Raw genomic sequence first — 24,951 nt, forward strand, 5'->3', positions numbered from 1 at the left:
CCTGAACAATATAGCAAAGCCCCATCTCTACTAAAAATGCAAAAAGTAGCCGGGCATGGTGGCACGTGCCTGTAATCCCAGCTACTCAGGAAGCTGAGGCAGGAGAATCACTTGAACTCAGGAAGTGGAGGCTGCAGTGAGCCTAGATTGCACCACTGCACTCCAGCCTGGGTGACAGAGCGAGACTCCATCTCAAAAAAATAAAAATAAATAAAATGCCCCTGCTGGCGGGGCATGGTGGCTCACGCCTGTAATCTCAGCACTTTGGGAGGCCTAGGCAGGTGGATCACCTGAGGTAAGGAGTTCAAGACCAGCCTGGCCAACATGGCGAAACCCCATCTCTGCTAAAACTACAAAAATTAGTTGGGCATAGTGGTAGGCACCTGTAGTCCCAGCTACTCGGGAGGCTGAGGCAGGAGAATCGCTTGAACCTGGGAGGCAGAGGTTGCAGTGAGCTGAGATGGCGCCACTGCACTGCAGCCTGGGCGACAGAGTGAGACTTCATCTCAAAATAATAATAATAATAATAATAATAATAAAACAAAATGCACCTGCCATTTCTTTCCATCAGGTATGGCCACGGAAATGAGGGTCATGAGAGAAGCAGTGTATCCTCACAGATCCCCAGAAACGAGAGACACAGCCATGCAGGGCCACTTGGGAAAGCACCAGGGTCCTTCAGGGGTTAGAGGAAGCCAAGGGAAAAAGGGGGTGAGACCCTTTGTTACGCTTTCCCTGGAAAAGGCAAGGAAGGGTATGCAGGTTTAGGACTGGCTAGTTAGAATAACCTTAGCAGGCTCTGAGGATTAGGGGCTGTCACTTGTTATTTGGTGCCTGGCCCGGGATGATGAAGGCAGAGAAATACTGCCTCCTGAAGGGGGAGAGGCAGCTAGAAGAGCTGGGTCAGTGTTGGCGCCCTGGATTAGTTGGTTTGCATATGAAAGGCACACTCAGCCAGGCGCCGTAGCTCAAGCCTGTAATCCCAGCACTTTGGGAGGCCGAGGTGGGCAGATCACAAAGTCAGGAGATCGAGACCATCTTGGCCAACATGGTGAAACCCCATCTCTACTAAAAATACAAAAATTAGTTGGGCATGGTGGCGCGCACTTGTAATCCCAGCAACTTGGGAGGCTGAGGCAGGAGAATTGCTTGAACCCAGGGGTGGAGGTTGCAGTGAGCCGAGACCGTGCCACTGCACTCCAGCCCAGCAACAGAGTGAGACTCCGTTTTGGAAAAAAAGAAAGGGACACTCTCAGAGGGGTCATTTGCTAGCTCTAACAACTGGCTGGCTCTGGCAGGGGCAGTCCCTCTCTCTGGTCTTGGAGGTCCGAGATGCCAGAATATCAGCAATACAGTGGGGCTGGGTGAGGTGGCCCACACCTGTCATCCCAGCACCGAGGGAGGCCAAGGCAGGAGGATTGCTTGAGCCCAGGAGTTTGAGACCAGCCTAGACAACATAGTGAGACCCCATCTCTCAAAAAAAAAAAAAAAAATTAGCCATGTGTGGTGGTGTGTGCCTATGGTCTTCACTACTTGGGAGGCTGAGGTCAGCAAATTGCTTCAGCCCAGGAATGATGGTGATCGCATCCCTACACTCCAGTCTGTGGACACTCTAGTACTTTGAGGACAGTACAGCCTGATTACAGAAGCTTTACAGCAAATCTTGAAGTCAGGTATTATAAATCTTCCACCTTCATTCTTCATTTGTAAAGGCCTTTTGGCTATTCTAGGTCCTTTGAATTACTGTAAGAATGTTATAGTTGGCTTGTGAACTCCACAAAGCCTATGGGATGTCGATTGGGATCAGAGGAAAGCAGGAACAGGGTGGGTGCCAATGAGGGGTGAGGGGCCGGGGTAGGGATGGATGTGGCCAGTGAGGACAGGAGGATACTTGCTGGGGGAATGTGGGGACATCCAAGCAGTGGTTCCCATAATGCGGTGCAGGGTACTTACCCCCTCCCTGCCCCTGCTCCCGACACACGACTTCCCACGCCTCTCCCATGAGCACCTGCACTAAGGGGCTGCATTTAGGCTCTGCCCACGTTGGAATCATGCCCTCCTCCAGGCCCTCCTCCTCCTCCCAGAAGCCCTGTCTGTGGGAGAGCCACAACCCCAGGCTCAGTCCCAGGTTCTGTCACTGCTGTTGGGGGAGGGAGGATGAACAAATCCAGGAGACCTCACACTATCCCAGAGCAGAAATCCTGACACAGAAGGAATCTCCCATGGGGGGTTCAGCTGGGTCCAGGGCCTGAAAGTGACATAAATGTGCACTTTGCATCTAAGGAGACCGCACGTGGCAGCACTGGGCAGCATGTGCCCTCCAGAGCTACCCAGAGGCTGTTGGCTATAAGTTCTATGTGGCCCCCACATTGGACAGCCTGGTAAGCAGGTGACCTTTCAGCCAGGTCCTCAGGCAGGACGGGCCACCCTCTCGAGGCCCTGCCCAGACAGCCAGGGAGTCCCTTGTCCTCTCTTCAGCCCATCTTTCCAGCTGGGACCAGTTCAGCCCAAAGCCCCCGTCCCTCAGTTTCCCTGTGGGTTGAATGGAGAAATGTGTCACCTCAGAATGTTGTGAAGCAGAGAATGAGGTGTTTAGGGCCTGGCTCAGACGGAGGGGTTTCCTGAGCACAGGGAACCTGTTTCCTCAGGCCTGTGAAGGGAAGGAGGGCGGGCTGGCCTGGCTGGCCCTGGGAAGCACAGAGGAGCCTACTGGGACCAGGGAAGAGACTGAGAAGGGGGGCCCTTCCCTGCCTGCTTCTGTCTCAAGAAGGCTGATGCCACTTCCTCTGATGAAATCCTGTCTTCCCCCACGGCCCCTCAACTGATGCCACCTCACCCTGGAGAGGGTGGGCAGAGCCTCCTACAGAGGGAGCCCTGTGGACCACCAAAGCTCCCTGCTCCAGTGACTACCCCCGGGCAAAGGCCAGCAGATCCCCCTGTTAGACACGGGCCCAGGACTGTGTGCAGGGTGGGTGTTGCTCTGAGCCTTCACTTCCATCTGTGCCCAAGGAAGGTTGTGGATCAGCCAAGGGCTCAGGTGTGTGGAGGGAATGACCTGAGGGGCTGTATGAAGGGACAGCCTCCTGTCCTGCACTCAGAAGTTGAGGCCCAGAGATTCCGCCCTTCAGCCAGGCCCAGACATCTGGGTTGAGGGGGCTCCAGTCCTGGACCCACCACTGCAAGTCACGTGGCCTGGGGCAGGGCTTCTCGGAGCCCTGTCCCCTTCTGTGTAGGGCGGGAGGTCAGAGGGGAGCCTGCAGATCCAGTCTCACGTCTGGGGGGTCAAGGGGTGGCCTCCAGAAGGACCAGTCTCTGTGTAGGGGACCATCAGCCCCCTCACCCCTTGAGCAAGATTGTGGTCCCCGCACCAAGAGAGAGGGCCTGGGGCTGGAAGAGGCCAGCTGGGTAGTGGTGGTGCCTGGGGACTGCATGGGAGCCTCTGCCAGGGAGGGAGAGGGACAGAGGACAAGCTGGGGGGTCTGCTGCTTGGGCTGGGGGCTGAGCACCTGTGACCTCCACCGGCTTCTTCCTCCTCCTCTCTGAGGACTGAATCTGGGGCGCAGAAGGGCAGAGATTCAGGCCCGCCTTTCCTTTCCCTGAAAGAGCCTGCACTGGCCCTGGGCAGAGAAAAGGATGAGAAGTGAGGCTGAGTGAGGTGGGGTCTGCAGGGATCCAGGTGGGAGGGGCCCAGCCAGCCAAGGTCAGGCCCAGCCCCTCGGCATGAGGACACGGACTACGGCCTTTGGGTGGGGCTGACTTGGCACTGACCACAAGGGAGGCCCTTTTGCAATAGGGGAAAAGAAGCCAGATGGATAAAGGAAGTGTTGGTCACCCTGGAGGTGCACGGGTTTGGGGAAGGCTCCCGGCCCCCACAGCCCTCTGCGGAGCCTGAGCCCGGCTCTCCTCACTCACCTCAAGCCCCAGGCGGCCCCTCCACAGGGCCCCTCTCCTGCCTGGACGGCTCTGCTGGTCTCCCTGTCCCCTGGAGAAGAACAAGGCCATGGGTCAGCCCCTGCTGCTGCCCCTGCTGCTGCCCCCAGCATTTCTGCAGCCTGGTGAGTGCCCAGGACCGCCCAGATGTGGGCTCTGCCCAAACCACAGGAGGGGCCAACCCAAGACAGAGGTGGGACATCTTGGGGAGGGCCCAGGCTCCCACCACCAGGAAACAAGGGTGGGTCCCACAGGGGCAGGTGCCCCCATCCTCTCCCCCTCCTTTCTCCCCCATGCCTGAAGAGTCGGAGACCCAGGCCAGAGGTCCAGCCACCTGTCACATGACTGCCTGTGGGTGAAGGTGCGGGAGGGTCTGGGGTCACCCTCTGTGTCTCACAGTGGCTTCACGGTCTCTCCCCCACTCCCTCCCTCCTTCCCTCCTCTAGGTGGCTCTGCAGGATCCAGTCCAAGCCTTCCCTATGGGGTCACTCAACCAAAACGCCTCTCAGCCCCCATGGGTGGCTCCGTGGAAATCCCCTTCTCCTTCTATTACCCCTGGGAGTTAGCCACAGCTCCCAACATGAAAATATCCTGGAGACGGGGCCACTTCCACGGGCAGTTCTTCTACAGCACAAGGCCGCCTTCCATTCACAAGGATTACGTGAACCGGCTCTTTCTGAACTGGACAGAGGGTCAGAAGAGCGGCTTCCTCAGGATCTTGAGCCTGCGGAAGGAGGACCAGTCTGTGTATTTCTGCCGAGTCGAGCTGGACACACTGAGATCAGGGAGGCAGCAGTGGCAGTCCATCGAGGGGACCAAACTCTCCATCACCCAGGGTGAGTCCAGCTGCCCTGGCACCTGCCTTGCCCACCGCAGTGAGGCTTTTATGATCACTGGTGACGTCGTCCCCAGCACCTCAGACCACTTCTTCTGACGACCCCTAAGTTCTCTCTTTGGCCCCTAACACTTTCTCAGGCCTTTGCCACCTCTCCCCTTTTCTCTTCCCCTTGTCTCCACATCTGATCTGCTTTCCTCAACCATCCCCCTCACTGTCCCCTCCAGATCCAGCCCTACCCCCACTCCTCAGGCCTCAGCATCTGCTGGACCCTCTAATTATCCTTCATTCTTTCTCCAAACTGGGGCTCCAGCCTGGCCTCTCCCCATTACCTCCAGGCAGATTTGATCTCTCCAGGATGCGGCTCACCCGCTTTTTGTCATGTGTCTCTGTGTGGAGTCCCCGTTAATGCCTCAGGGTGGGCTCCATACCTTGCATCTCTCACAGTCACGAGCTCATTCAGGAACCCCCAGCAGGTGCCCAGTGGCTGGCCCTGGGAGCCCTGCAGTCCGAGTCAAGCCCAATCATCTGGGTTCCCACCTGCCCACTTCCTTCTCCCCCTCTGCTTCCCAGAAGTGTCCTTCAGCTCCTCCCCGACCTGTCTCGCCTCTTCCCTCGCATGTCATATCCCTCTCTTCCTGCATCCATCCTTTACCCTCCTCACTTCTCCCCGGCCCCTGCAGCCCCCACTCTCCCTGACAAGCCCCTGGGTTCTTCCAGCCATGCTCTCCCTGTCCTCCACTCTGGTCTTGCTACTCTGTCCTTCCCAACAATAAGGGACGTGTCTACAGACACAAGAGCAGCAGCCCCCATTCACTGAGGCACCATGGCATGGCCCTGGCAAATCACTTCGTGTGCATTGCCCTAGTGAACCCTCACCAAGACTCCACAATAGCAAGAGGAACTGCTATTCTCTTCAGTTTACAGACAGGGAAACTGAGGCTAACAGAGCCTATATAGCTGTGTCCAGCGTCACACTAGTGGTGCAGATGGGATTTGGAAGGGATGGTGAGGGCCGGACATGGTGGCTGACGCCTGTAATCCCAACACTTTGGGAGGCCAAGGTGGGTGGATCACTTGAGGTCAGGAGTTCGAGACTAGCCTGGCCAACGTGGTGAAATCCCGTCTCTACTAAACATACAAAAACTAGCCAGGCGTGGTGGCGCATACCTGTAATCCTAGCTACTCGAGAGGCTGAGGCAGGAGAATCACTTGAACCCGGGAGGCGGAGGTTGAGGTGAGCTGAGATCGAGCCACTGCACTCCAGCCTGGGTGACAAAGTGAGACTCTGTCTCAAACAAACAAACAAACAAAATGAAAGGGATGGTGAGCTGCAGAGCTTTCTCGCCTAACCTCTAGCTACAGGGCCTCGCCTATTGAGTTGACCATAGTGTTCACCTTGACCTACTTTTGGACCTAGTGATGGGATGTGTTGCACTAATAGATCTTCTGTTTTATTCAGAAAGGGCATCGGGGAAATTTGAGCCTAGATTTATCTGTCTCCAGATCAGTGGGGCGAGGGGAGTTTCTCCCAGGCCCAGGCAAGAAGGGGGTGCATTGTCTGTAGAAAATGTTTTAGGAAACTAATCTTTGGCCAGGTGGGTTTGTTTTTTCTAACCACTTGCATTGGCAATCCTAAACAATGCCAGGGATAAATTACTCTTCCCTGCAGGGACCTGCAGGGATGGATACTCTCGCTGCCCGCGCCCTGGTAAACCACTGCACCATCTTAACCACTGTGTTGGTTTTGGAGCAGATGGAGAGCAGCTCCATAATCCAAAAGAAGCAAGACAGCCTTGAACTTTGATTTCCTACATATTTTCTTAAATGGTCTTTTTTGAGAGATTTGGGTTTTTCTCAGGCCTTCTCTTCCTCTTTCCTTAATTCCTGCTTGCTTTTCTCACCTCTCTGCATAGGTCAGATTTGTAGTTTTTTTCACTAATAAATTGTATTTTGAAGTAATTCAATTAATTGAATATTCATGCTTATTATAAAAAACACAAAATTCAGGAAAGTAATAAAAAGAGAAAAAAGTGTGGTTTTTTTTTTGTTTTTTTTTTTTTTTTGAGACAAAGTCTCTCTCTGTCACCCAGGCTGGAGTGCAATGGCACGATCTTGGCTCACTCCAACCTCCACCTCCCAGGTTCAAGTGATTCTCCCGCCTCAGCCTCTGAGTAGCTAGAATTACAGGCACCCACCATCATGCCAGGCTAATTTTTTTATTTTTGTAGAGACAGGGTTTCACCATGTTAGCCAGGCTGCTCTCGAACTCCTGACCTCAGATGATCTGCCCGCCTTGGCCTCCCAAAGTGTTAGGATTACAGGCGTGAGCCACCTTGCCCTGCCTTTTTTTTTTTTTTTTTTTTTTGAGACAAGAGTCTCACTCTGTCACCCAGGCTGGAGTGTGATCATGGCTTACTGCAGTATCGACCTCCCAGGCTCAAGTGATTCTCTTGCCTCAGCCTCCCAAATAGCTGGGACTACAGGCACACATCACCACACCTGGCTAATATTTGTATTTTTTTTTGTAGTCATGGGATTTTGCTATGTTGCCCAGGCTGGTCTCAAACTCCTGAGCTCAAGTGATCCACCTACCTTGGCCTCCCAAAGTGCTGGGATACAGGCATGAGCCACTGTGTCTGGCAAAAAAAAATTTTTTAATCCAGCTGAAGTACCATCATGCTAAGATACAACAAACTCAAGGAATATTTGTAGCAGATATAACTAAGTTTGTTGTTGGCTTATTAATGTTTTTTACGTAATTTTACTTTTGTAACCAAACCTACTTGTGTTCTTCTTTGTCATTTTTCTATTTTTTTTCTTTCTTTTTTTTTTTTTTTTTTGAGATGGAGTCTCACTGTGTCTCCCAGGCTGGAGTGCAGTGGCATGATCTAGGCGCACTGCAAGCTCCGCCTCCCAGGGTCACGCCATTCTCCTGCCTCAGTCTCCTGAGTAGCTGGGACTACAGGTGCCCGCCACCACGCCCAACTAATTTTTTTGTATTTTTAGTAGAGACGGGGTTTCACCGTGTTAGCCAGGATGGTCTCGACCTCCTGACGTCGTGATCTGCCCACCTTGGCCTCCCAAAGTGCTGGGATTACAGGCTTGAGCCACCATACCCAGCCTTTTCTGTTTTATTTCTAAGCACAAAAATCCCAATTTCCACTGTAGGTTGAAAATATTGGCCAGACACAGTGGCTCATGCCTGTAATCCCAGCAATTTGGGAGGCCGAGGTGGGTGGATCACCTGAGGTCAGGAGTTCGAAACCAGCCTGGCCAACGTGGTGAAACCCCGTCTCTACTAAAAATACAAAAATTAGCCTGGTGTGGTGGCACATGCCTGCAGTCCCGGCTACTCAGGAGGCTGAGACAGGAGAATTGCTTGAACCTGGGAGTCGGAGGAGGTTTCAGTGAGCCAAGATTGCACCACTGCACTCCAGCCTGAGTGACAGAACAAGACTTCTTAATTCAAAAAAAAATTTGTATGTAGTGATAATTTATTTTGGTATATGGCATCAACAACTAAATTGATCTTTATATGAAGTAATATAATCAGTTGTCCCAACCCCATTTATTGCATTTTTATCTGCTTCTCTATTGATACATTAGGCCTGGTTTTAAAGTTATTTTTGTAGAAGAGCATCCGTTTCTGGTCAGTCAATTCTGTTTCACTGATCTGTCTTTTCTTACATCAGCACACAGGTTTAGTGATTGTAACTTTATCACGTTTCAATGCCTTAGACTATTTCCATCTCAAACATATTACTCCTTCCTCAAAAACTTTTTTAGGCTGGGTGCAGTGGCTTCATGCCTGTAATCCCAGCACTTTGGGAGGCTGAGGCACGAAAATTACTTGAGCCCAGGAGTTTGAGACTTAACATGGGCAACATAGTGAGTCCCCATCTCTAACAACAACAACAAATTAGCCAGTTGTGGTAGTGCACACCTATGGTCCCAGCTACTCAGGAAGCTGAGACAGGAGGATTGCTTGAGGCCAGGAGGTTGGGGCTGCAATGAGCTGTGATTTCGCAACTGCACTCCAGCCTGAGTGACAGAGCAAGACCCTGTCTTAAAAAACAAAGCAAAACAAAATATATTTTTCTGTTGTTGCCTGCCTGTTCCTTCCCCAATGTTAGAATAAGTTTATCCAGTTTAGGGAAAACAAAAACAAAAAACAACACTCTTTTAAGTCAGTTGCATTAAACCTATTACGCAATTGACAGAAACTGAAATCAGGCTAATACACAATCTTCCCACCCAGGAACAAGGTCCTATTTTATATCCCTCAGTAAACCTTGGTAGTGTTCTGCCAAACATCATATAAATGTCTCATAAGATTGTTTAACTGCCTATAGTCAGCCAAGATCATGCAACTGCACTCTAGCCTGGGTGACAGAGCCAGATCCTGTCTCAGGAAAAAAAAAAAAAGGTTTTTTTACCCTCTATATTTCCTTTTGTTATTAATATGCAAGATTACTTTTTGAATCCTTAATGATTGTCATTGTAAAAGTAATGCATAGGCGGCCAGGCACGGTGGCTCATACCTGTAAACCCAGCACTTTGGGAGGCCGACATAGGTGGATCACGAGGTCGGGAGATCGAGACCATCCTGGCTAACACGGTGAAACCCCGTCTGCTGAAAGTACAAAAAAATTAGCTGGGTGTGGTGGCGAGCACCTGTAGTCCCAGCTACTCAGGAGGCTGAGGCAGGAGAATGGTGTCAACCCAGGAGGCGGAGCTTGTAGTGAGCAGAGATCGTGCCACTGCACTCCAGCCTGGGCAACAGAGCGAGACTCTGTCTCAAAAAAAAAAGTAATGCATAGGCCAGGTGCAGTGGCTCCTGCCTGTAATCCCAGCACTTTTGGAGGCTGAGGTGGGCTGATCACCTGAGGCCAGGAGTTTGTGACCAGCTTGGCCAACATGGTGAAACCTTGTCTGTGCATGGTGGTGTGCACCTGTAATCCCAGCCACTCAGGAGGCTGAGGCGGGAGAATCCCTTGAACCCAGGAGGTGGCGGTTGCAGTGAGCCAGATCATGCCATTGCACTGCAGCTTGGGTGACAGAGCAAGACTCTGTCTCAAAAAAAAAAAAAAAAGGCCAGGTTTGGCGCCTCACCTCTGTAATTCCAGCACTTTGGGAGGCCAAGGAGGGTGGATCTTGAGGTCAGGAGTTCAAGACCAGCCTGGTCAATATGGTGAAACCCTGTCTCTGCTAAAAATACAAAAAAATTAGCTGGGTGTGGTAGCACGCACCTGTAGTCCCAGCTACTCAGGAGGCTGAGGCAGAAGAATCGCTTGAACCTGGGAGACGGAGGTTGCAGTGAACCGAGACTGCACTACTGCACTCCAGCCTGGGCAACAGACGGAGGCTCTGTCTCAAAAAAAAAAAAAAAAAAAAAAAAAAAAAAATTAATGCATAAAAACTGGCCAAGACGGTGGGTTATATGCATGTTTACCACCACCCCCTCCCAGAGTCTACTAAAATGATAGCAAAGGGAATTTTTTAAGAAAGAAATCCTCAGGAACAAGAAATATATGAACTGGATGTACAAAAGCAAAATTTGAGAAGCTAGAAACAGACTAATGGAATTGGTTTAGGAGCCCAGATGAGCTAAACCCTAAGCCAGTGTTGGGAAACCCAGATGAATGGCAATTTATACCACAAAACTCTGTAAAGGTTCAGTAATGCTGGCCCCGAGTACCCCTGAAAGTAGGAGTGAAGATGGGTCTGAAAACTAGAAGACATTCAGAATCTACTTCAGAAGCGGGAAACCTCCATTCCCCATTCCCCTATCCTAGCCCAAAGACGAGAGGTTTGCTTTCCAGAATACATGAACCAGAGGGCCTCTGGGGGAGCACCCCAGGGATAACTGGCAAGGCGACCGGGGTCTGGTCCTCATACCAAATCCCCCAGCACCGGAGACTATACCTTGGCCTCATCTGTGTTTGGGAAGCCTGAGGCTAGAGTCCCTATATGATTAAATGAAACAAACTTCTCCCATGAAACGCAAAGAACAAAACAAACAGGAAAAACAGAAAGAGGAACCTGGAAGAAACCAAAACAGTTCAGGGAGAATAAAACTTTAAAATACTCAGCATTTCCTTCTACTCAGAAAGCTAAGAGACCTCATGCATCTGATAAGAGAGGGTGCTTTACAAAGGAACTTGCCAACCACAAAGAAACCACAAAGAAAGCTCTGGGAAATTTAAGATACAATAGCAAAAATAAAAAATTCCATTAAAGGGCTGGGCGTGGTGGCTCACACCTATAATTCCAGCACTTAGGGAGTCCAAGACAGGAGGATTATTTGAGGCCAGGAGTTCATGACCAGCCTGGGCAACATAGCAAGAATCTGGCAACATAGCAAGACTCTGTCTCTATAAAAAAATAAAATTTAAAAATTGGCTGGGTGTGGCCTGTCGTGGTAGCTCACGCCTGTAATCCCAGCATTTTGGTAGGCCGAGGTGGGCAGATCACTTGAAGTCAGAAGTCGAGACCAGCCTGGCCAACACAGCGAAACCCTCCCTTGTCTCTACTAAAAATACAAAAAACTTAGCCGGGTGTGGTGGTGTGTACCTGTAATCCCAGCTACTCGGGAGGCTGAGGCGTAAGAATCACTTGAATCCGGGAGGCGGAGGTGGCAGTGAGCTGAGATCACACCACTGCACTCCAGCCTGAGTGACAGAGTGAGACTCCATCTCCAAAAAAAAAAAAAAAAAAAAAAAACACAGTGGCTCCTGTAATCCCAGCACTTTGGGAGGCAGAGGCGGGTGGATCACGAGGTCAGGAGATTGAGACCATCCTGGCTAACAGGGTGAAGCCTCGTCCCTACTAAAAATACAAAAAATTAACCGGGCGTGGTGGCGGGCACCTGTAGTCCCAGCTACTTGGGTGGCTGAGGCAGGAGAATGGCACGAACCCGGGAGGCGGAGCTTGCAGTGAGCCGAGATCGCGCCACTGCACTCCAGCCTGGGCAACAGAGAGAGACTCCCGTCTCAAAAAAAAAAAAAACTAGCTGGGTATGGTGGCACATGCCTGTAGTTCCAACTACTCAGGAGGATGAGGCAGGAGGATCACTTGGGGCTGGGAGGTCAAGGCTGCAGTAGCTGTGGTTCCACCACTGCACTCCAGCCTGGATGACAGAGTGAGATCCTGACTCAAAAAAAAAAAAAAAAAAAAAAAAAAAAAAATTAAAAAAACCCACCACCACCAAAACAACCAAAAATACACCCAAGGATGAAATTTACTTTTGAGTGTGGGAATAAATATATAAATGTGAGAGGTGACATTGTGCTGTCAGCCCTCACTCGCTCTCAGCGCCTCCTCGGCCTCGGTGCCCACTCTGGCCGCACTTGAGGAGCCCTTCATCCGGCCGCTGCACTGTAGGAGCCCCTTCCTGGGATGGCCTAGGCTGGAGCCGGCTCCCTCAGCTTGCAGGGAGGTGTGGAGGGAGAGGCGCGGGGTCGGGGGGGGGAACCCGGGCTGCACGTGGCGCTTGCGGGCCAGCTAGAGTTCCGGGTGGGTGTGGGCTTGGTGGGCCCCGCACTCAGAGTGGCTGGCCGGCCCACCAGCCCCAGGCAGTGAGGGACTCAGCACCGGGGCCAGCAGCTGTGGAGAGTGTGCCTGGTCCCCCAGCAGTGCCAGCCCACCGGCGCTGTGCTCGATTTCTCGCCAGGCCTTAGCTGCCTCCCCATGGGGCAGGGCTCTGGACCCGCAGCCCGCCATGCCTCAGCGCCCCCCCACCACCCTGTAGGCTCCAGCGCGGCCCGAGCCTCCCCGACAAGCGCCGCCTCCTGCTCCACGGCGCCCGATCCCATCGACCACCCAACGGCTGAGGAGTGCGGGAGCAAGGCGCGGGACTGGCAAGCAGCTCCATCTGCGGCCCCGTTGGGGATCCAATGGGGGAAGCCAGCTGGGCTCCTGAGTCTAGTGGGGACTTGGAGAAATCTTTATGTCTAGCTAAGGGATTGTAAATACACCAATCAGCACTCTGTATCTAGCTCAAGGTTTGTGAATGCACCAATCAGCACCCTGTGTCTAGCTCAGGGTTTGCATATGCACCAATTGGCACTCTGTATCTAGCTAATCTGGTAAGGACTTGGAGAAACTTTATGTCTAGCTGAGGGATTGTAAATACACCAATCAGCACTCTGTATCTAGCTCAAGGTTTGTGAATGCACCAATCAGCTCTCTGTGTCTAGCTAATCTAGTGGGGACTTGGAGAACTTTTGTGTCTAGCTCAGGGATTGTAAACGCACCAATCAGCACCCTGTCAAAACGGACCAATCAGCTCTCTGTAAAACAGACCAATCGGCGCTCTGTAAAATGGACCAATCAGCAGGATGTGGGTGGGGCCAGATAAGGGAATAAAAGCAGGCTGCCCCAGCGAGCAGTAACAACCTGTTTGGGTTCTTTTCTACTGTGTGAGGGGTTTTTTTTCTTTTGCTCTTTGCAATGAATCTTGCTGCTGGTCACTGAGTCCACACTGACGTTTATAAGCTGTAACACTCACCGTGAAGGTCTGCGAGCCCACCAAAAGGAAGAGACTCTGAACACATCCGAACATCAGAAGGAACAAACTCCGGACACACTGCCTTTAAGAACTGTAACACTTGCCTTGAGTGTCCGCTTCTTCATTCTTGAAGTCAGTGAGCAAGAACCCACCAATTCTGGACACAAATGGATCAATTCTGTTTGTGTCAGGGGATGGTGAAAAGAGGAGAACTGAAGTGGAGTGAGTGGGACATAGCTTGCTAAGGTGGCCCGGTATTCACATTGAATAGAGAAGACTGCTGTGAGATGAAGCAGAGGCCGGTGTAGGGTAATTGGCGAGATCTTAGAGAGGCACAGTTGGGGAAACCAGTCAGGGATGGGGAGGTAACTCTGGGACCAGCAGCAGACCTCTGAAGAGCAAGGGTGGGGAGCCCAGGGAAGACTGGAATGTGCAGAGAGGAACTGTGGCTTCTGGAGTCAGAAGTTACAGGGCGTCAGAGCCCACAGATGGGGTCCACCAAGGCCAGCTCCAAAGGTGCAATGCAGGGATAGAAGAACTGGGGAGCAGACCTGGAGAAGCCCCAGGAAGATCCAGCCTAGACACTGATTGGTAGAACGTAATGGGGAGGTTGGGAGAAGAAGGTTTCAGTCACACAGGACAAGTGTGGCTGAAGACAAAGGGAAGAGGCAGAGGGTGGGAGGAGGCGGGGAAGATCACGTGTGGCTTTGAAAGCCAAGGAAACAACTCACTTTTGCTCTGAGTGCCATGGGAGAGAAGGAGCATTTCCTGCAGGAGTGCTGAGATCTGACTTGCACTTTTTTTTTTAATTACTTTTTTTGCGATGGAGTCTCGCTCTATTGCCCAGGCTGGAGTGCAGTAGCATGGTCTTGGGTCACTGAACCTCTGTCTCCCGCGTTCAAGGGATTCTCCTGCATCAGCCTCCCAAGTAGCTGGGATTACAGGTGCCTGCCACCACACCTGGCTAATTTTTACATTTTTAGTAGAGACAGGGTTTCACCATGTTGGCCAGGCTGGTCTCAAACTGTTGACTTCAGATGATCCGCCTGCCTTGGCCTCCCAAAGTGCTGGGATTACAGGCGTAAGCTTCCATGCCCGGCCCCAACTCACAGCTTAAAAGTGTCCCTCTCGCTGTGGTATGGAGGAAAAAATTACAGGTGAGCGAAGTCAGAAGCAGGGAGACCGAGGAGAGATGACGCAGCTTGGCATAGCGAGATGGCAGTGCACGAAGTGAGAGTTGGCTGATACTGGCCATATTTTGAAAACAAGACAGGGCAGACAGGATTTGCAGATGGATTAGATGTGGGGTATGAGAGGGAGGGAAGGAAGCGTGACTCTAAGGTCCTTGGCCTGAGCATCTTGAAGGACAGAATTGCCATTTACTGAGTGGGGGAAACGGGGAAGAACAGGTTTGGGAGGAAATCAAGAACTCTGTTTTGGACACCATACGTTTGAGTCATTACTAGACATACAAATGGAGGTGTGAACAGGTAGTAAGATCTCCGAGTCTAGAGTGCAGGGGGAAAATTGGCTGGATATATCAACTTGGAACCCAGCCTGGGCAACATAATGGAACCCCGTCTATACCAAAAAGAAAAAAATTTTTTTTCTTTTTTTTTTTTTTTTTTTTTTTTGAGACGGAGTCTCACTCTGTCACCCAGGCTGGAGTGCAGTGGCATGATCTTGGCTCACTGCAACCCCTGCCTCCAGGTTCAAGTGATTCTTCTGCCTCAGCCTCCTGAGTAGCTAGGACTGCAGGGGAGCACTACCACACCCGGCTATTTTTTTTTCATTTTTAGTAGAGACGGGGTTTCACCATATTGCTCAGGCTATCCACAAAAAAAAAAAAAAATTTAATTTTCTGGGCATGGTGGTGTGCATCTGTATTCCCAGCTACTCAGGAGGGTGAGGTGGGAAGATCGCTTGAGCCCAGAAGTTGGAGGCTGCAGTGAGCCATGGTTGCACTACTGTACTCCAGCCTGGGCGACACAGGAAGACCAATTAGGATACCACTGATATTTAATGTCACACAGTGAATGAGATCCTCTGGGAAGTGAGTGTGGCTAGAGAGGAAGTTTTAGCACTGGGCCCTGACATTAGGTTTGGGCAGATGAAGACAAATCAACAGAGATGTCTCAGGAGCTAAGAGTGAGGCAGGAGAACCAAGGGAGATGGTGTCCCAGAAGCCAAGTGAATAACTCACTCCACAAAAGGGGGAGTGAGGAGTGTCAAATGTTAAAAAGCTGAGTCAGATAAAGAAAACGGGGTGTAAGATCTAAATTCTCCATGTCAGTAGTAGGAAGTGAGTAGATACCACCTAAAACAAGCAAATCAAGCAACAGCAATATTCGCATGCTGTTTAGAAATAGGAGGTTAACACCAAAATAAATAGCTAAAGTTGTTGAAAATAGTTGCCTCTGGGGAGTTGGAAGGGAGTGAGGAGGCAGGTGCAGGAGGCTGCTGTTTTTTTCTAAGTTGTGTGAAATTTGTTGGGTCTGAATTATGTGCTGATTGTATCTTGTATCTTGTACTTGATTGTATCTTGTACTTGTACTTGATGCGATTGTATCTTGTACTTGATTATACTTGGAAAAAAAAGTGTTAAATTTAAAAACTAGTAAAAGTACTGGTAATACTTACACATAATTTAAAAAATACTGAAGGAAGTCAAATAAAATGTAACATTCACCTAATCTCCCCAGTCCCTACCCCTTTGTGTGGAAGTGTTCTCTCTTACAGATACAGACATATAACATAAATAGAATTAAACCACATACTATGCTGCTCTAGAACTTGCTATTTTTACTTAAAGTAACTTGAATCTCTTTCATTCCAGTATATATACATCTATGTCTTTTTATTTTTTATTTTTATTTATTTTGAGATGGAGTTTTGCTCTTGTTGCCCAGGCTGGAGTGCAATGGCATGATCTTGGCTCACTGCAACCTCTGCCTCCCAGGTTCAAGTGATTCTCCTGCCTCAGCCTCCCACGCAGCTGGGATTATAGCCGTGTGGCACCACACCTGGCTAATTTTGTATTTTTAGTAGAGATAGGGTTTCACCATGTTGGTCAGGCTGGTCTCAGACTCCTGACCTTAAGTGACCCACCCACCTCAGCCTCCCACAGTGCTGGGATTACAGGTGTGAGCCACCACACCCGGCCTATGCCTTTTTTTTTTTTTTTTTTTTTTTGAGATGGAGTTTCGCTCTTGTCACCAAGGCTAGATGAGGTGGCACGATCTCAGCTCACTGCAATCTCTGCCTCCCGGGTTCAAGTGATTCTCCTGCCTCAGCCTTCCCAGTAGCTGGGATTACAGGTACGTGTCACCATGCCCACCTAATTTTTCTATTTTTAGTAGAGGCGGGGTTTCACTAAGTTGGCCAGGCTGGTCTGATTCCTGACCTCAGATGATCCACCTGCCTTGGCCTTCCAAAGTGCTGGGATTACAGGCATGAGCCACTGCGCCTGGCCATTTAAAAAAATTTTTTAGCTGCTCCTTGCAGAGCAGGGCTAACTCCTAGTCATTGTGCTCTGAATCAGTAATGCCTTTTTAAATGGCCGCATGCATCCCATGGTAGTGATGTATCATAATTTATTTAATCCCTGTCCCAGAAATTAGCCAGGTGTGGTGTTATGCACCTGCAATCCCAACTACTTGGAAGGCTGAGACACGAGAATCCCTTGAAGCCGGGAGTTGGAGGCTGCAGTGAGCCGAGATTGTACCACTGCATTTTGTTGTTGTTGACAGAGTGACACTATGTCAAAAAAAAAAAAAACAGAAAAATTTTGTTTTTGAGACAGGGTCTCTCTCTGTTGCCCAGACTGGAGTGCAGTGGCACAATCATAGATCACTGCAGCCTCAATCTCCTGGGCTCAAGCAATCCTCCCTCCTCAGGCTCCTGAGTAGCTGGGACTATAGGCATGCGCCACCACACCCAGCTAATCTTTGTATTTATCACAGGGACCGGGGGGAGCGGGGGTCTCACTGTGCTGCCCAGGCTAGTCTCAAACTCCTGGGCTCAAGTGATCTGCCCACCTTGGCCTCCCAAAGTGCTGAGATTATAGGCATGAGCCACAGTACCCAGCTTTAAAAAAAAAAAAAAAAAAAAACTTTCGAATGGATATTAAACATTAGGATTATGGAATCATTTTATGAAATTGATTCAAATTGCATATTTTCCATCTTTATGTTCTGGAAACTTCTATGTGAGAATTCTATGTTCCTTAAATTTTTACAAGAACTTCTTTATAAAACTTCCTGAGCATGGAGACCTTATGAAAGGTAGTTCTTTCATAGCATTCTCATTTCTTCTTTGTCTAATGATCAGTTAACTCGTTTATGCCAGAGGCTGCAAATTTTTTGTGTGAAAGATCAGAACTTGGCGATGACCTTGAGCAGTAGGATATAAATAACTCCCACAAACTTAGCGTTCCAATAATGGAACACTAGGCATAAATAAGGTATACTACTTCTTTGAGACAGAATCTTGCTTTGTCACCCAGGCTGGGGTGCAGTAGCGTGATCTTGGCTCACTGCAACCTCTGCCTCCCAGGTTGAAGTGATTATCCTGCCTCAGCCTCCCAAGTAGCTGGGATTACAGGAGCCCGCCACCACACCCAGCTAATTTTTGTATTTTTAGTAGAGATGGGGTTTCACCATGTTGGCCAGGCTGGTCTCAAACTCCTGACCTCAGGTGATCCGCCCACCTCGGCTTCTCAAAGTGCTGGGATTACAGGCATGAGCCACTGTGCCTGGCCCCAAGGTATACTAGTTCTTAAATCAATTTTTAAAAATATCACCCAGGCCTGGCTCAGAGGCTCATGCTTGTAGTCCCAGCTAATCAGGAGGTTGAGGTGGGAGGATCACTTGAGCCCAGGAGGTGGAGGCTGCAGTGAGGTATGATTGCGCACTCCAGCTTGGGCAACAGAGCAAGACCCTGTGTCCAAAAAATCCGAAAGACACCCATTTCACAGATATTTTAACATTTAACAACCTATAATTGAGCATATACCCACTCATGATTGCAGCTGGCTTTTGTTGTCATTAGGTTTGCTAGTCTTGTCTATCTTCTTCTTGTTGCTCCTTTAAATAACCAGTTTCTGCATTTATTTTGCCTGTGGCTATCTGTTCCCTAATAAATTTATTCCTACTTAACTTTTCATTACTTTCTTCCTCTGAGTTTCCTTACAGCTCGCTCCTCTCTGTTTGGGGTTTTTTCTTTGGAAATTGAATATTTTATTTGTTTTAAAAATTTCTTCCCATTTTAAGTAATAAAAGCATTTCATACTATGAATTTAGCTTAGAGTGTTGCTTTAGTCATACTCCAGGGTTCTTTTTTAAAATATGTATTACTCTAGTTTTTATTTTCTAAACAGTATGTTATTATACATGTTTTCCTTTAAGTAATTAAAACATTTTTAAATTCCCAATCAAGACATAGCATTTGCACTTTTATTACTTTCTCTTAAGAGTGGATGAAGATTTTAGTTCATACTAACTTGAAGACATTAAGGAGCCTGATTTTTTTGTCCTGTGGCTGAGTACTATGTCAATTTTTTAAGGGTGCATGAGACATCTATAAAGAAGGTGTAACTTGTTTCTAGGACGTGAAGGTCAATATATATTAATGTGACCTTAAAAACATATTTTCAATATACAGTAGGTTTTTTACAGATGTGTTCTCACTTATTAAGACAATCCTGGCTTGGCACAGTGGCTCACACCTATAATCCCAACACTTGAGGAAGCTGAGGCGGGCAGATCACCTGAAGTCAGGCATTGGAGACCAGCCTGGCCAACATGGTGAAACCCCGTTTCTACTAAAAAAAGAAAAAAAAAATACAAAAATTAGCTGGGCGTGGTGGCACGTGCCTGTGATCCTAGCTACTTGGGAGGCTGAGGTAGGAGAATCACTTGAACCTGGAAGGCGGAGGTTGCAGTGAGCCGAGGCTGCACCACTGCACTCCATCCAGCCTGGGTGATAGAGCAAGCCTCTGTCTCAAAAAAAAAAAAAAAAAAAAAAAAAAAAAGACAATCCTGTAAAAAGACACACTGTGTGATTCAGCTAATATGAAGTACTTAGAGTAGTCAAACTCATGGAGACAGAAAGTAGAGGGGTAGAAGGGTAGGGACACAGGAATGAGGAGTTTCCATTGAGGTGGATTGTTAAGCCAATGACAGAATTTAAACCACAGACTTACTTTGATAGTACTCTTAATGGTATAACTTCTTCTCCTATTTTATGTCTCTATGTTTTTTTCTTATGTTTCCTTTTTGTTTTCAAGAGAGAGCTCTCTTTTAGATCTCCGGTATCCTTTTCCTCTTCAGTAGAGATTTCTATATCTTGAAATAAATAAAAAAAGCACTCTGTTAAAACGTGGGGCTGTGAAATGGGTGAAACAGAAGCTTAATTTAATCTAATTAAAACCTTGTAGTTTTACCTCTATTTTCCTTGGAAGCTTCTGAAGCTTCCTTAATGATGTCTTTCTGAATAATTTTCTTTACTTTTGATCGGGGAGCTAGGGATTCTGCATCTTCAGAGCTGCTTCTCTTCCTCTTCCCTGTTCTGACTTCAGGATCTGGACCTACCTCAATTGCTTTTGCTGCTTGTTCTTTTGTTTCAAATTCCACAAACGCAAATCCCTTTGGATCTCCAGTAGACTTATAATGTGGTATACTTATATAAACAACATTGCCACATTTCCCAAAGACTCTTTCAATTCAGCTGTGGTTAACATTTTTGGAGAGTAACTCCTATTACAAATTAAAAGTAATATTAGAGTTTTTTACAATCAGAATGTCAATAAATTTTTAACTTAAAATGTTTCCATTGAGGAAGATGCAAGGGTTCTGGAGTTGGATGGTGTGATGGTTGCACAGCACTGTGAATGTGCTTGATGCCACTGAACAGTGCATGTACAAATGGTTAAAATGACATATTTTATGTTACCTGTATTTGCAACAATAGACTGTTTTTGATCCTGTGATTTAGTTATCCCTATTTGTGAGTGAGGAGATGAGGTTCTGAGGTGACCCTGCTGATAACTGGTATAGAATCAGGATTTAAACTGAGTTGCCTGTTAAGTTGAATTTGAGGAGGAAGAAATAAAATTAAAGGAAGGAAGAAATGGAAGGAAGGAAGAAAGGAAGGAAAGAAGGAAAGAGGGAGGGAGGGAGGAAGGAAGGGAAAGGAAAAGAAAGGAAAAGAAGGAAAGGAAAAATAATATAAAATGAACTGAGTCGTCTGCATTGAAAGCTGTTAACATTTCACCCTGTTCCCCGCTCCCTCTGTGGACTTCAGAGAGGAGCTCCCTCACCACTAATGTCCCCCAACCTAGAAAGCAGCACACCACGCCTTTCACCCAGGCACCCTGTGCCCCTAAGGGAGGGTCTGCTCATTCCTCATCTCTCCCTAGCTGTCACGACCACCACCTGGAGGCTCAGTAGCACAACCACCACAGCCGGCCTCAGGGTCACACAGGGCAAACGACGCTCAGACTCTTGGCACATAAGTCTGGAGACTGCTATGGGGGTGGCAGTGGCTGTCGCTGTGCTCGGAATCACGATTTTGGGACTGATCTGCCTCCTCAGGTGGAGGAGAAGGAAAGGTAAGTGCCCAGGACCCGCCCTCTCCCCAAGCCTCCCATCTGGGGGTTTCTCAAAGCCCACCTGCAGCTATGGGGCTCCTGAAATATGCAGACCCTGCTGGCTCCCCTCAAGCCCACCGAGGCCGACTTCGTGGCCTGTGCTGAGGTGTCTGCATTTGTGAGGCTCCTGCAGTGGGGCGGGGCAGGGTCACATGTGAGAGCCCAGAGCCCTTTTCACACAGCCGATCCCCCCCTGGTTATTCTCTCTCAGTCATCACTCATCTACCTCCCGTGAAGGTTCCTGGGGAGGGGAGGGGAGGGTCTGCCCTGGGAAAAGCAGAAGGGACCAGAAGTAAGCTGAGCTCAGCAGGCACTGGCCGACTGCCCACCTGCCACAGTCTGGCTTGAAACTGGAGAAGCAAAGTAGATAAAGCATATACCATAGACTCTGCTCTCAGGGAACTAGGGGTGTGGGGTTTTCAGTGGCCTCAAGGACTAATTGCTTCATTGAGAAAGAACTATGGTAGTACTTAATAAGGGTGGGAAGAAGGAGAGGTAATCAGAGAGGACTTCCCAGAGGAGGTGATATATGCAAAAGTCTCAAAGAAGAAAAAGAATTAGCCCAGCAAGTGGTGAGGGTGGTGTAGAGGTCACTCACTTTCCTTGCGGGTGGAGGAAACCATTCTGGGAGCTGCAGGAAGCTCAGTGCTGGTGGAGGTGGCAGGAGAGGAGAGGACCTTGGAAATCACACCCAAGAGCCTCTGATCCCAGAGGCAGCATGAAGCAGTAAAGGCTGACCTCAGCTCCCATGAGAGACCTCAGTCTGTGGAGGACTGGCCAGAGGTGGGCCAGGCTGGGTCAGTGCAGTACAGGAGTGAGGTGGAACAGGGAAAGGGCCAGATCCTGGAAAAGATTAAGTAATAAAACCAAAGAGGTGAGGTGCGGTGCGGTGGCTCACACCTGTAATCCCAGCACTTTGGAAAGCTGAGGAAAGAGGATTTCTTGAGCCCAGGAGTCTGATACCAACCTGGGCAACACAGGGAGACCCTGTCTCTACAAAATAATAATAATAATAATAATAATTAGCTGGGCATGGTAGCCCGTGCCTGTGGTACCAGCTACTGGGAGGCTGAGATGTGAGGATTGCTTGAGCCCAGGAGTTTAAGGTTACAATAAGCTGTGATTTCACCACTGCACTCCAGCCTGGGAAACAGAGCAAACTATCTCCAACTAAATATAAAAATAATTTAAAAAAATTTTTTTTATAAATGACACTTGGTTGGCTGGGCAGGGTGGCTCATGCCTGTAATCTCAACACTTTGGGAGGCCAAGGCAGGAGAATCTCTTGAGCCAAAGAGTTCAAGACCAGCCTGGGCAACTTTGCAAAACCCCATATCTACAGAAAATACAAAAATTAGCTGGGTGTGGTGGCGTGCGCCTGTGGTCCCAGCTACTCCAGAGGCTGAAGTGAGAAGACTGCTTGAGCCTGGGAGGTTGAGGCTGCAGTGAGCCGTGATTGTGCCACTGCACTCCAGCGTGGGTGACAGAGCAAAACCTTATCTCAATAAATAAATAAATAAGTTGATTGTTAGATTGATGTAGGCGCAAGGGAGCAGGAATAAGCCCGTTTCCACTTGAGTGGATGAGGCTGTAATGAAATCACCAAGTACAATGGGGAAGAGAGGAGATCACACTTGGAGGGGAACGATGCCTCGTTTAATTTGGGATCTGTTACACTGGAGATCCACGTGTGGCATCTCAGCAGAGTTGTCCATTGGAAACTCAAGAGTACACATTTACAGTTCAAAAGAGAGGACGAGGCCTGAGGCGTTAATGAGTTCCACCTCAACATCCTCCAAACCTGATCTGAAGTTACCACCAAGAACGTTTGCAACGGGCTGGGCGTGATGGCTCCCGCTCACGCCTGTAATCCCAGCACTTTGGGAGGCCAAGCTGGGCAGATCAGTTGAGCCCAGGAGTGTGAGACAAACCTGGCCAACGTGGTGAAACCCTGTCTCTACTAAAAATACAAAACTTAGCCAAGTGTGGTGGTACGCACCTGTAGTTCCAACTACTGGAGAGGCTGAGGTGGGAGAATTGCTTGAGCTCGGGAGGCAGAGGTTGCAATGAACTGAGATCGTACCACTGCACTCCAGCCTGGGTGACAGAGTGCAAGGAGATTTGCCCTATCAGCTATGAAAGCACAGAGGGGAGGAGCATGGGGTTGGGGCTGCCTGCAGTCAGATCCTGGCCTCACACCCTTGCCAGGGAAACAGGCTTGCTGGTACAAAGGCTGTGCACCTCAACTTCCTCTTGGGCAAAGGGAGTGAAGATAGTACCTACATGGGGTTGTCCTGATGATTAAACGTACTGTGTTTAGAATAGATCTAGCAGAGGATGTGCCACAGGAGCATCAGCAGTTAGAATGACTAAACAGTGGGCATTAAATCAGGGAACACTGGCTCTCATGGGAGCACCATCGTATGAATACATTTAAAACAAAAGACAAAACGGTACAGTATTGGCATATTCATACACAGATAAAGCAATGGAAGAAAAGAGGAAAATCTAGGTATAACAGAATGAAAAGAGAGCCAAATATATGTGGGAATTTAGTTGGTTAAAAGGTTTCTAATCAATGGGGAAAGATGAGTAATTCAATGAATAGTGCTGGAACTATTCAGTAGCCATCTAAGAAAAAATAACATTATCTCCTTACCTCATAATTTGTACCAAAATAAATTCCACAGGGATCAAAGATTTAAATGAGAAAAAAAATAACCCTAGTACCAGAAGAAAATGTGAGATTATTTCATAACCAAGGAGTAGAGACAGTCTTCCTCAGTATGACAAAGCCCTAAAGCCATGGATTAAAATATTAAAATCTGGCCAGGCGCAGTGGCTCATGCCTGTAATCCCACCACTTTGGGAGGCCGAGGTGGGCGAATCACTTGAGGTCAGGAGTTCAGGACCAGCCTGGTCAACATGGTGAAACTCTGTCCCTACTAGAAATACAAAAATTAGCTGTGCCTGGTGATGCGCCCCTGTAATCCCAGCTACTTGGGAGGCTGAGGCAGCAGAATCACTTGAACCTAGGAAGTGGAGGCTGCAGTGAGCTGAGATCACACCACTGCACTCCAGCCTGGGCGACAGAGCGAGACTCTGTCTCAAACAAACAAACAAAAATTAAAATCAACCACTTACGATTTTTTTTTTTAATTCTGCAGAACAAAAACCACAGCACTTTTTTCCTGAGAATGAGTAAGAGGGTCAGGGAATTGAAGAGAAAGTTTGACATAGTCACTGAGGAAATGGGAAGTGGAGTTTGAGGAGTCAGCTCAGATGAGAAACTGTAAATCTATGATAGCAGTGTTGGGCATGGCTGCATTTTTCCCCAGCAGTAGTCAACCATTCAGATTTTGAGACCTTAGTGATTTGTGTTGGTCAGGAATGGTTGTCAGTTGCTACCACCAGGGACCAGAAGTAAAAGTAGCTTAAACAAGACAGAGTTGGGTTATTTTTTTCCTCTTGTAAACAGATCTGGAAGCAGACAGCACATCACTGTTCTTAGACACTCAGGTTGCTACCTTTCTGATTCACCAGCCCTGATGCCGGCTTCTGTCCCCAAGGTTGCCTCATAGCCCAAGACGGCTGCAAGGATTCAAGCCACTATTTCTGGGTTCCTGGCAAAAAATAGGAAGAAGGAAGAAAGGAAAAAAAAATACTATGCCTCAACTGTCTGCTCCCTTTTAAAGAGTCTTCCTGAAAGACCGAACAACAACTTCTTCACGTGTGAGAGCCCCCGGCCCTCTCCACACAGCCGATCCCCGCCCCCTGACCCAGTTTATATCTTATTAGCTAGAATTTGGTCACATATCCCACAACTATCTGTAGGGGGAATACTCCCACTCCAAATACAATCAATTTTCTGTAACTAAGAATAATTGAATAGATATTGGGTAATCAAATAGCATTTCTGCCATAAGACACCCCCAGGATTAGAGATTTGTGAGCTAAGTGTGGCAGAAAGACAGGAGATCATAGGTCAAGGAGCTAGTGAGAAGGCAGGAATGGAGAGCAGAGGGG

The 24,951-nt window shown here is 48.7% G+C and overlaps 1 protein-coding gene and 2 long non-coding RNA genes across 11 annotated transcripts in view; 1 reads left to right on the forward strand and 2 right to left on the reverse strand.

Moving 5' to 3' along the window:
- LOC115830979 overlaps positions 1–4,572 on the reverse strand; it is a 16,783-nt gene extending 12,211 nt beyond the window's left edge. For 2 of the 4 annotated variants that reach the window (XR_004026525.1, XR_004026522.1), the window contains exons 1-4: positions 4,484–4,572; positions 3,913–3,982; positions 3,507–3,617; positions 552–676 (exon numbers count right to left, since the gene is read on the reverse strand). This is a non-coding gene — a long non-coding RNA (uncharacterized LOC115830979). The remainder of the gene's footprint in view (positions 1–551; positions 677–3,506; positions 3,618–3,912; positions 3,983–4,483) is intronic. The other 2 variants (XR_004026523.1, XR_004026524.1) reach the window with 2 other exon arrangements.
- PILRA (paired immunoglobin like type 2 receptor alpha) overlaps positions 3,628–24,951 on the forward strand; it is a 27,503-nt gene continuing 6,179 nt past the window's right edge. The window contains exons 1-4 of one of the 5 annotated variants that reach the window (XM_030797283.1): positions 3,872–4,055; positions 4,377–4,766; positions 20,695–20,890; positions 22,566–22,794. In XM_030797283.1, the coding sequence (XP_030653143.1) occupies positions 4,001–4,055; positions 4,377–4,766; positions 20,695–20,890; positions 22,566–22,773 (849 nt within the window). In that variant the 5' untranslated portion in view covers positions 3,872–4,000 and the 3' untranslated portion in view covers positions 22,774–22,794. Of the gene's footprint in view, positions 4,056–4,376; positions 4,767–20,694; positions 20,891–22,565; positions 22,795–24,951 lie in introns of those variants that run through there. The other 4 variants (XM_030797282.1, XM_030797286.1, XM_030797287.1 and 1 more) reach the window with 4 other exon arrangements.
- LOC115830980 overlaps positions 4,565–24,951 on the reverse strand; it is a 24,926-nt gene continuing 4,539 nt past the window's right edge. The window contains exons 2-6 of one of the 2 annotated variants that reach the window (XR_004026526.1): positions 24,453–24,548; positions 21,524–21,768; positions 19,720–20,355; positions 19,480–19,621; positions 4,565–4,654 (exon numbers count right to left, since the gene is read on the reverse strand). This is a non-coding gene — a long non-coding RNA (uncharacterized LOC115830980). Of the gene's footprint in view, positions 4,655–10,097; positions 10,136–19,479; positions 19,622–19,719; positions 20,356–21,523; positions 21,769–24,452; positions 24,549–24,951 lie in introns of those variants that run through there. The other variant, XR_004026527.1, reaches the window with a different exon arrangement.

The sequence above is a fragment of the Nomascus leucogenys genome, chromosome 17 (assembly GCF_006542625.1).
Source record: "Nomascus leucogenys isolate Asia chromosome 17, Asia_NLE_v1, whole genome shotgun sequence".
Lineage (NCBI taxonomy): Eukaryota > Metazoa > Chordata > Mammalia > Primates > Hylobatidae > Nomascus > Nomascus leucogenys.